Here is a 12,022-nt window from a genome sequence, read left to right as displayed (position 1 = left end):
TGAGTGCAGTGGGGTTGTAATCTGTGATAAAGATCACTGGTTTAGTGTCTTTGGAGGGTGTCTGTTTTTGTGTTAAGAAGGATGTTCTCTCTTTAGCGTTGGCTTTTGTTTCATTGTCCAAGAGAATTTTCTTGGGATAACCTCTCTTGAGGTAATACTTTACTAGATTGTTACTGTGGAACTCATATTGTGATTGCGAGCTGCAGATCTTTTTGAGTCGGAGGAATTGACTGTATGGTCCTTTGACTTTAATGTGTCGCGGGTGGCAGGAGGTATATAGCAGATAAGAATGTGTGTCTGTGGGTTTGCAATATAGGTCAAAGTCCAGTTTATTGGTATCCTGGTTGAATATGACCCATGTGTCTAGGAAAGCCACTTTTTACCTAGAGAATTCGGCAGTGAATTTGATTGTGGGATGTGATTGGTTCATTTCTTTGATGAAAGATTCTAACCTAGTGTAGCCCAAAGTCCAAATGAGGAAGATATCGTCTATAAATCTGACGTATAGGTTGGGGCTATCAGTGGGTTTTTTTAGAAGTTTTTCTTCTAATTCTCCCATGAAAATGTTTGCGTATGATGGGGCTAGTTTGGTACCCATGGCTGTTCCTCCGGTTTGTACAAAATGTTCATTGTTGAAAACAAAATTGTTTTTGTATAGAACAAGTCTACCGGTAAGTAAAGAGAGTAAGCTGGTGGGGCTGATGGACCAGTCAGGTTTGAAGCGTCTAATGGCCTGAGCTACTGCACGGAGGCCTTCCGTGTTTGGTATGTTGGTGTAAAGGGATGTGACGTCCATAGTGACCAGAATGATGTCACTATTGGGTGGTAGGTGGATGGAGCCCACGGTTTGCATGAAGTGGGTGGTGTCCCTAATATAGCTGGGATAATGTTTGACGAACTCTTTTATGTGTTTGTCAACGAAGCTGCTGATCAGTTCAGTTGTAAAAGTCCAGTTTCCACTCTTGCCGAACTAGGCTGAAATTATGGAGTTATGTTTTGGCTGGACAAACAAGTCTATGCACATTCCAATCAAAATCATGGAACAATATCTACATCCAGTTCGTAAACTGCCGTGCAGATTTCGGTTGATTGCAAGATTTGCAAAGCATGTGTACTGCCAGCATAGCGTCAACCGATATCTTTTATGTTTTAATCAAGGTGCACACATGATTTGATGCACTGCGCAAAGTAGGACTTTTTTTTATTACAAAATAGATCTTGGTTATCGATTATATTGTCTTCACTAGGCACCGCCATTTTGTTTGAAGCAAATGCAAGTTATATGAGATGTGGAATCTGATTGGTCAATAGGTGGGACATAGACGAGACATAACTTGTAATAGTCACTGATGGCACTACGATCGATTTACAGTCAGTTAACCCCCTTGCCTCGGGAAGATGGCTAAAATTAGAAACAATGATTTTGTTTTGTCCATTTATGTGAGTTAAAAAATGTCTTATTTGATTTGATTAAGTTAGAAATGAGTTTATTTCTTGCACTATTTGTAGTTATTTCTGTTCATATAACTAGAACAGTTACAATATTGGCTCAGCAGATCTGCAGTCCATTGTCCAAGTCAGGAACACAGCCATGGTGCATGATCTGTGATGATGGCATGTATGGAAGCCATTGAACTCTCTGCCCAAGCAAATAAATAAGACCATGTTTGGTTTCTCAGCCTCATTCTGCAGGTCACAACTATCAAAAGTCCCAGTTGTGGTTTTGTGAACATTTTATTGCCCACCCTTTTAACTGATCAAATTGTATGTCCGATGATTACTTGCATGTAATGGTTGTGTACACAAGAGTCAGAGGAATGTGTTATTGACCTTGCCCTTGTATACCATTCCAAAGGATGCCTTTATAGATCTTGATAAAGATGTTTTGTTCAAATTAAGATATGACATGGTGAACAAATATTAGGAATTTTGTATTCTTACAGGTGACAAAGACCTTATTAAATAAGATGTTAAATAGATTGTATTAATTCCTGTTTGCTTAAATAAAACATAGTAATAGTTGATTCTTATTGGGTAAGCTTGCTCAAAATTTTGAAAATTATGCAACTCAATTTGTTAACTGAAATGTGAGTCCCTGTTGTGTGTAGATCAATTAGGGAATTGGTGGTGTTTTTCAGTTTTTACAGTATTCTTTAGATTGAAATGAACACCATCACAGACAGCTGGGAACACACAAATTCCAAACCATCATACTGTAGAAGATAATCCAGTTCAAGAGTCATGCATCCCAGAAGACAACCCAATGTTATAACTACCACACCCCAGTTCCCCAGACAACAACTCAACCTCACAACCACCCACCAAGAAGACAACCAGAATTGGTCTTTAGCAACCCATTCTTGTCATAAGAGGTGACTAGCGGGATAGGGTGGTCATGCTTGCTGACTTTCCGGATGAGTGCCATCATATCCCAATTGTGTAGATCTATGGTCATGATGTTAATCACTGGATTGCCTGGTCCTTATTTGAATATTTACAGACCATCGTCACATAGCTGGAATATTGCTGAGTGAGGTGTTAAACAACAAACATACCAACAAACAAGACGAGAACCCTATTTCAAAACTACACATCTCAGAAGACAACCGAATTTCACAATCACACACCCCATAAGAGAACCCAATTTGAAAACCACACACCCTATAAGAGAATTCAATCTGAAAACCACACCTCCCATAGGACAACCCAATCTGAAAAGAAAACACTAGAAGACAATCCAATCTCACAACCACACCCCCTAGAAGACAATCCAATCTCACAACCACACCCCCTAGAAGACAATCCAATTTCACAACCACACCGCCTAGAAGACAATCCAATCTCACAACCACCACTCCTAGAAGACAATCCAATCTCACAACCACAACCCCTAGAAGACAATCCAATCTCACAACCACCACCCCTAGAAGACAATCCAATCTCACAACCACAACCCCTAGAAGACAATCCAATCTCACAACCACCACCCCTAGAAGACAATCCAATCTCACAACCACAACCCCTAGAAGACAATCCAATCTCACAACCACAACCCCTAGAAGACAATCCAATCTCACAACCACCACTCCTAGAGGACAATCCAATCTCACAACCACAACCCCTAGAAGACAATCCAATCTCACAACCACAACCCCTAGAAGACAATCCAATCTCACAACCACACCCTCTAGAAGACAATCCAATCTCACAACCACACCCTCTAGAAGACAATCCAATCTCACAACCAGACACCTGAGAAGACAATCCAATCTCACAAACACATCCCAAAGGAGACAATGAAAACCTACAAACATTCATCACAGAAAGTATTCCACTATCACCATGACCACTTGAAACACTTGATCTCATTGTACTAATGGAACACTTCAGGACTACTTATGTGAACAATACCATGATGAATGTACACTGTGCAAATGTATCTGTGTCACAGCCAAGTATAAGTGCATTCAGGGAAATTCAAGGTCCATTACTGCGGTCTTGAAGTCTTAGATAAACATTGAATATTTATCTGTTCAGCATCAATAGAAGGCACTATCACTTTGTGTATGTTAAACATTGACAAGACTCGTATTGTCCAGTTATTAGGAATAGTCTCATATTATTCCTGGTGATGGCATTTTAGAAGGTGCTAACAATTTGCATGTGTTAAATATTGGCTAGACGCTTGTTATTCAATGCATTAGAAGTGCAACTTTCTGGATCAATAGTTAAGAAAAGGAAATCGAGCTAAACTTGTTTTTTGTAGGCAATATATCACAACAAATGTTCTGTCACTGTGAGAAGTTGGGAAGGGTTCCAGGGAGCTGTTTGTCATGTGCATGCAATGGTTGTACTTTCTTGACGTGAAAGGAGGAGACTGTTAGCCATCAAGCTTGTGCCCATACACACTGAACCATGTCAGGTCCACATGTTTTGTGGTTTAATGGGTGAGACAGGATACAGATATATGGACTCACTCACTCACTCACTCACTCACTCACTCACTCACCATGTTCCATGACAGCACTTGATCAGGGCAATCCTCTCACTCACTCACTCACCATGTTCCATGACAGCACTTGATCAGGGCAATCCTCTCACTCACTCACTCACCATGTTCCATGACAGCACTTGATCAGGGCAATCCTCTCACTCACTCACTCACCATGTTCCATGACAGCACTTGATCAGGGCAATCCTCTCACTCACTCACTCACCATGTTCCATGACAGCACTTGATCAGGGCAATCCTCTCACTCACTCACTCACCATGTTCCATGACAGCACTTGATCAGGGCAATCCTCTCACTCACTCACTCACCATGTTCCATGACAGCACTTGATCAGGGCAATCCTCTCACTCACTCACTCACTCACTCACCATGTTCCATGACAGCACTTGATCAGGGCAATCCTCTCACTCACTCACCATGTTCCATGACAGCACTTGATCAGGGCCACCCACTTACTTTCACTCATTCACTCACTCACACACATACGGGGGGCATGGGTGTCCCAGTTGTCTAAGTGCCGCAATTCGCTGTGCGGAAACCTATGATTGTGGGTTCGAATCCCGGTTCACCCCAATTATGTTTCTAGGTTTGTCAGCACCATACCCGTGCTCGTAGGTTTCAGCGAAGTGGTAAACGTCTGAGACCTGCATCACTTCGACCTTTCCTCCCACATTAAGCTGACACGCTGTAATATAACTGGAATACTGTTAAAAGCGGTGCTAAACCCAACTCACTCACTCACACTCACACTCACACTCACACTCGCACCCACACTCACACACAACCACTCACTCACTCACTCACTCACTCACTCACTCACTCACTCACTCACTCACTCACTCACTCACTCACTCACTCACCATGTTGCATGACAACACTTGGTCAGGGCAACCTGCACCAGTAGTTTCCCTAGTACTAAACGTCCCCTGCAGTGACAAAGAAATATTGCTGTGTTAAGGTGCTGCTCTCTGTGATCAGTCAAACCCAATCTGCTGAGCCATATGTTTCCCCTCGGTTCTATCAGTACCGGTGCATGCTGTGGATGGATCTCCTGCTGCTGTTCCTGACTGATGGGGCCAGTGCAACTGGGTATCAGCACATGCTGAAGAAGCACTATAGAACAAAGAGGGGCATCAGGTTCATGAAAACATTGCTCAATTACCCAAGCTAACTTCTTTTCTACAGAGTGATCTGAGAGTTCTCTGTGGCCTTATGCACAGGTCAGTGCGTCTTAGGGCTGAGATAGCAATACTTTCCTCTGATTATTGTGCTTAGAAGACAACAGTAAAGAGTATGGTTTTCAGGCCAAGACAAGAAAAGTGTACAGGTAGGTTTATGGTAACCAATCCTTTTAGACAATGACTGTTTTGGAGGTTATTGTAACCCTGGGGGCGGTCGGGTAGCCTAGTGGTTAAAGCGTTCGCTCGTCACGCAGAAGACCCGGGTTCGATTCCCGACATGGGTACAATGTGTGAAGCCCATTTCTGGTGTCCCCCGCCGTGATATTGCTGGAATATTGCTAAAAGCGGCGTAAAACCATACTCACTCACTCACTATTGTAACCCTGCCTGTTGGCCCATTGATGCTCAGAAGGTTGTGTGATAACTGTGCCCTTTTGGTCAATGACTGTTTTGGGGGCTGTATGGTAGTCCTGCCTGTTAGCCAATCACTGTTTAGGATGTCGTATGGTAACCCTGCCTGTTGGCCAATCACTGTTTAGGATGTCGTATGGTAACCCTGCCTGTTGGCCAATCACTATTTAGGATGTCGTATGGTAACCCTGCCTGTTGGCCAAATCACTGTTTACTGTTTAGGATGTCGTATGGTAACCCTGCCTGTTGGCCAATCACTGTTCAGGATGTAGTATGGTAACCCTGCCTGTTGGACGATCAGTGTTTAGGAGGTTGTATGATAACTGTCTCTTTTGGACAATCACTGTTTTTCGGGTTGTATGATGACCCTGTCTGATGACCAATCACTGTTTAGGAGGAGGTTGTATGGTAATCCTGCCTGTGGCCAATCACTGTTAAGGAGGTTGTATGGTAATCCTACCTGTTAGGTAATCACAGTTTAGGAGGTTAATGGTAACCCTGTCACAAAATTCCACTTTTGCACCCATCCATTGCACAAAGGGAACAGTGTAGGAGGCTTCAATGAAAGAACTGGTGACATGTCGAAATATGATAAATATAATACTGTTCTAATTGGAGTTCAATTGAACACACTCTGTCAAGTTTTGATTCAGTATGTGAGCTATTGTAAATCCAGCACTAAAAGGTGTTATCACCACATCCAAACTTTGACAATGTACTATATTCAGTGATAAGTCCTGTATGAGAAGCACTCCAAGAGTGGCCTCAAAAGAGAAAAAGTTTCTTCGTGAAAGAAAAAAAGTAACAAACTTCTGACGGACAAACCCTAGACCTCATATTGGCAGACGATGATTGAATTAACTCGCCATGTAATCCTGATTACCTCGTAGACATTTAAAAAGTGCCTCTCTCTTAAATTGGCCTTCAAGGGTTTGGCAGTGATGTTGCCTCAATTATCACCATCATAAACTTCCCTGGTTGTCTGCAGACTGACTTCAGCCATAGAAGGAAGTGTGCACCTCTAATCAACGTACAAATACGTCTCGTGCATTAGCTGCTAACGCACACCTGCGCTGCACTGTTGCAAGCTCGGGGGCAGACATGAACCCTTCTTGTCGGATGGTGGGGAAGATGCTTAATAATGCATCCTCAAAGTCATTGTTGTATGTTTTATGGTGCAGAAAGAAGCAGGAGGTATTCCACATTGGTGATGTATAGGAAGCAGGATTGGATATGATGGGCAGAGTGTTTGCCAGACAATTTCTTCACTCATTTTGGATGGCTGGAAATATCAGTTTGATGTGGATGATTTATGAGTTAATTTGTGTCTTGCTGTAAAGGGGGTTTAGTCTATGCTTCTGTGTCTGTCTCATGCTGTGGGTATAGATTGCTTGGATCATGGTCAGTTTCATGTTGCATTTAACAGTGGCATGGTTTAGTGTTGTTCAGAGACATCGTGTCAGACAGCATCACAGAATGTCAAATGCTGTATTGGACATTGTCAGTTCACTGTCTGCAGATAACATTGTGTTTGTGTAAGTTGGTTTACAGAATAACTGATGACAAAGTGCAGAGAGATAGGATGTCGTATGCTGCATTTAACACAAGTCAGTTCATTGATGACAAAGTCCTAGAGTTGCAGCTTTAATAAGCCATATACTCACCCTTAGCCTAGCTATCTCGGGCCTGTTTATCCTGTATCCTCTTCTTTTGAAAGTATGTTCAGCCTGTGCTAAAACTTTTTGAGTCAGCTTATCATTAGACATTGAACTCCCAAACAGAATACACAGTACCAGAGATGATGCCTAAGCCTTGTATGTGTCTGTTCTCTAGGAGATGCAGACATGTTGATATTGGTACAGTGACTATAGGAGTCCAGTGCAAAGTGCTTCAATTTCCTTGACATATTTGGCGGAATACTGCACCTTATTTCTAAAATTCTGCAATCCAATGATTTGTATTTTCCATTAAAAATATGAAAAGAATATTTTTTGAGTTACAAGAAAAGTGTTTCTGTGAGAAGAAATCAAGGTGCAAACCCAGAAATGACACATATAAAATCACCATTTAATAATCATCCATTTGTGTACGGATCAAACTTGAGTATAATGGTCTTATAGCATATTTAAATCTCTTCTAGTTAAATCAGATTTTCTTAATATACATAGTAATCTTTGATTAATTTTGTTGATGTTATATTGGTTGTAAATCTCTATCAAGCAAGGTTGTAGGTAATCCTTTGAACAAGGTACGGATTCTTTCATTGAACCTTCTAACTTAAAAATATACAACTCAAAAGAAGTGAACCTTGGACCAACCCAATTCTTTCATACTACTATAGTTAAGCTGTCATGCAATGACAAATAAAATACAGTAATATGAAAGAATCAGGTGGTCCTTAACTTCTTTTTGAGTAGTATGGCTAAATTTGTGTATAAATCAGACACCCTTAAACAATTCTCTAATTGTTGAGCAAAACAACTTCGTCTGTAAACAAGAGAGATTCAACACTTTTCTCCATTAATGTGGAATTGCAGGATCATGCTTGTGCTGACCAATGCATATTCTTCACATCTTTCATAATTCTGTGTATATCCTCAATATTGAAATAAAATTGTGCAGAAAAATGGTTGAAATTGATATCCTGTTGTGCAATATCTAACAGATGCAAGGGATGTAAATTCTATAGACTCAATTCTCTACAGGAATAATAGGATTCCCAAGGCAAATGCTACATCCAAAGGACAGAGTGACCTTGAGCCCGACGAGCTTCAGTTCCACTTTTAAAGGTCAGAGCTGTCAATACTTACAGAATGGTTGTAATAAATGTGATCTTAATGGCTTCCTCTCAAAAAGTAATCTGCTCTCTCGGCCCTGAATGTGTTGACAGAATTGTTAAGAGTCTGCAAATTTTGGAAAATCGTAACAATTGGAATTGCTCAAACTCTTAGATTTTGAAATTGTCCAGGGGATGAATGTATTGGTCCTATTTGGTGATTGTGTGTCTTTTCGCTGAGTATATTTCCTGGTGTATTTAACTGTGCTGATTTAATAGAAGCCCATCGGAACTTAGAATGACGTTGAAGGGATTGAATAAAGCATCTTGGAAATTCATGAATGGCTGGGTTTCCTTTTCATTGCTGCCTTTGGATTTGCCGAGTAATTGTGTCTGGGAATTTCTAATGAACAGAGTTGACATTGACTCCGAATTTACCATTCATTTATTTAGGGGACTGTGATATTTCGTCAAGTGATGGCGAACTCTGCTTTGGTTGTTATTTGAAGCTATCGATTTGTCTTGAGAATGTGACTTTTCGTGTGTAAAAACATGTAAATTGTGAAGAAAGTGATATAGGGTAATAAAACATGCATTGATATTTTTGTGTTATTTATTATTTTATTATTTGAGAAATGTCCATACCAAAATATGTTCAATGTAGACTCAGACTTGAGGATTTGTCTGAATCTACCGACACAATATGTTGTCAGATCGTGCTTTGATTATTTACTCCGTTTCTCTAATGCTCCAGAGGGTGAGGGGGACCACATGTCAAAAGCACAGCAAATTGCTAAGGAAGTTGTGTCCCTTAGGTATGCCAGAAACCTGTAACAGTGGGTTTGAAGACCAGATTTGCCCCGATTACGTTTCTAGGATTTGACAGTAACATACCTGTGCTCGTGGGTTTCACTCAAAGTGGTAAACACCTGAGGCCTGCTTCTCTTCAGGCTTTCCTTCCACATCAAGCTTATGCACAGTGATGTGACTGAAATACTGTTCCAAGCAGTGTTAAGAAAAGAAACTCACTCGCTCAACCAAACAACCACTCACTCACTCTCTCTAATGCATCGATGGAAGAATGGTCACATGGTCCAAGATGCTCAAATATATTGTGCCTGCTATTGTGTCTGTTACCCATGCCAGGATATGTGATTTGCCGACTGACCACTGATAGTAGAGTTGTTACTGGTGTTCTTGCTGAACTGTGATCTGATTCAATAAAGTACTTTACAGTTTCCCATTCATCCGTACATATATGTATTAAATAATATGCATTGTTGAAGCTGGTAAGTGCGTACATCCAAGGTCCATTAGGCAATGTGAATGGTAACAGTTGGTGTTGATACCATTCACCATCACTACCAGACAAGCTCAAGGGCACCTGATAAAACACTCATGCATGGACAGGTGTCTGTAGCTATGATACCATAGACACAGTGACGGGATGTCTGTCTGTATTAGGTAGTGGAGGTGGCAGGAAAAAAAGAATCCGCACCGAAAAGCCCTGAGTCCAAAGCCTGAGACAAGTTACATTTGACCTGGTTTTGTTTATAAGATCAGTTTATACTAAGGCAGAATTTACTAAACATAATGCAGGGCAGTGGGGAAGCCTGGTGGTTTGTCATGCCGAAGACCTGGGTTCAGTTCCCCACATGGGTATAATGTGTGAAGCCCCCCACCGTGATATTGCTGGAATATTGCTAAAAGCGGCATAAAACCATACTACAAAAACAGAAGTCATCACCCATAAAGAGTTTCATCTTTTCATATTCTAAATGCCTGTCAAAGACTTCAAAATACATGTTCATAGTGCTACACCCAAAGGGATTTTTCACATTCTAAAGTACTTTGGTTTCATTTTTGTGAGTATTTTCTTAACATTTAGTGTCTTTAGATTATTAGAGCAAAATTCATGTAATTAAAACAAAAGACAAGAGGATAATGTAATTCCAAATGTTTATGTTGATGTAACTAGTGGAAATGATGATGATGGCAAGTGTGATAGGAATAGTGATGATTACAGTGGTTATTTTGAGATGAGGGATGAGGAGGATGGTTTCGAGTAGTTCGTGTTCAAATTTACTACGTTAGCACAGATCATGATAAGTGCTGCTTTGAATTGTCAGCTTAATGTGAGAAGCTCGGAGTTACGCAGGTTTTGGGCATTTACCCCTTTGATGAAGTTATAAAACACTTGTAAAAACGTGAGCAAGGGAACGTTTTTCCTGAGCACAAGGTTTTACATTTTCAACCAAAAACGAGCAAGAGTGTTTTATACAAATTATGAACCATCTAAATGTTACTATGAGATAGGAAGATACCTACATAGACAAAATAGACAAATGTGGCAGTAGGTTCATAAAACTATGAGCACAGTTACAGTGCTTAAAAAGTCAAGCATAATAATCAGGGTAAATCTTGGATATGAATCCTTGATCATCAAATCCTGGGGCGGTTGGGTAGCCTAGTGGTTAAAGCATTCACTCGTCATGCCAAAGACAGGGGTTTGATTCCCGACAATGTGTGAAGCCCATTTCTAGTGTCCCCCGCCGTGATATTGCTGGAATATTGCGAAGAACAGCTTAAAACAACACTCACTCACTCACTCACTCACTCACTCACTCACTCACTCACTCACTCACTCACTCACTCATCAAATCCTGTCATGACTAAGGAAAGAAACTCTGCAGAGTGAATTGCAATGCCTTGTTAATGGCCCAGGTGAACAAGATGATGAGTAAAGACACTGATGATGTTGGAGATGTTGGTGGGGATGGTGATGATAGTGTTGGTCATAAAGATGACCACGATGAAGATTGTAATGATGATTTGGATGAAACATTGATAATAATAATAACGGTGATACCAATGATCATAATAATAAAGATGATTTACATCTTGAACAAATGCACACTTGTTTTACTGATGTGCCTAACTTTCCTTTTTACTCATTCAAAATAAAGACAGGAATAGACCAGGGTGTCCACAGAGAATAGTCATATTCCCATAAAGCAAGCAGTATTACCCTAAAACATTTGTGTTTTCCTTCTGGGTGTTTTGAGTTAAATTAATCTACAGCCACCATTTGACACTAAACCATGACATGAATTAACCATTGTATAACATGAGATTTCTGGCTGGCTGTTTGATGGGGTCCAACCTTCATACCACACTGGGCCCATGCACGTAACCCATTGCATGTCACCTAGTCATTTCCTACCTGCTAACTTGGCTGTAAAAACCAGCATCGGCCCATGACTAATTGAATATCGGCAAGGAAGTTGAACATAAAGGCCATGGTTGGAATAAAGTCAGCCATTTAAATGCAAGGATTTAGGATATTGCTGTCCAATATTTTAGGGGGCTAAGCAGGAAAGGCCATAATTTGAGTGAATTCAAACGCTCTAAAGCAACGTTTATTGCTTTGTGAAGGATGGTTTTCATTCAGTTGAAGGAATTTGAATAATTGTAATTGTAGATTCTGTGCTTTCATCAGCTGTTGTTTCAAGATGAAATGATCACACATGTTTTGTACTGTTTTAGAGTTATAACCATTCAGAAGTGCTCGTTTGAATGATTGGCCCATCTGACAATAATGCTGTTGGCACATGTTCGTTCAGCAAAATAGATGATCAGCT

At 40.6% G+C, this 12,022-nt stretch overlaps 1 protein-coding gene across 3 annotated transcripts in view; it reads left to right on the top strand.

Annotated features, from left to right (window-relative positions):
* LOC124138770 (trafficking protein particle complex subunit 13-like) overlaps positions 1-12,022 on the top strand; it is a 190,914-nt gene that overhangs the window by 137,269 nt on the left and 41,623 nt on the right. The window contains exon 1 of one of the 3 annotated variants that reach the window (XM_046505626.2): positions 5,292-5,340. The exons of the other annotated variants lie outside the window; for them this stretch is intronic. Within the exon in view, the coding sequence (XP_046361582.1) occupies positions 5,307-5,340 (34 nt within the window). The 5' untranslated portion in view covers positions 5,292-5,306. Of the gene's footprint in view, positions 1-5,291; positions 5,341-12,022 lie in introns of those variants that run through there. 3 annotated transcript variants of the gene reach the window in all.

This window comes from Haliotis rufescens, unplaced genomic scaffold (assembly GCF_023055435.1).
Source record: "Haliotis rufescens isolate VD_foot unplaced genomic scaffold, xgHalRufe1.0.p SCAF_2, whole genome shotgun sequence".
NCBI lineage: Eukaryota > Metazoa > Mollusca > Gastropoda > Lepetellida > Haliotidae > Haliotis > Haliotis rufescens.
The sequence above is the reverse complement of the archived record's forward strand: the minus strand, read 5'-3'. Positions and strand labels throughout refer to the sequence as shown.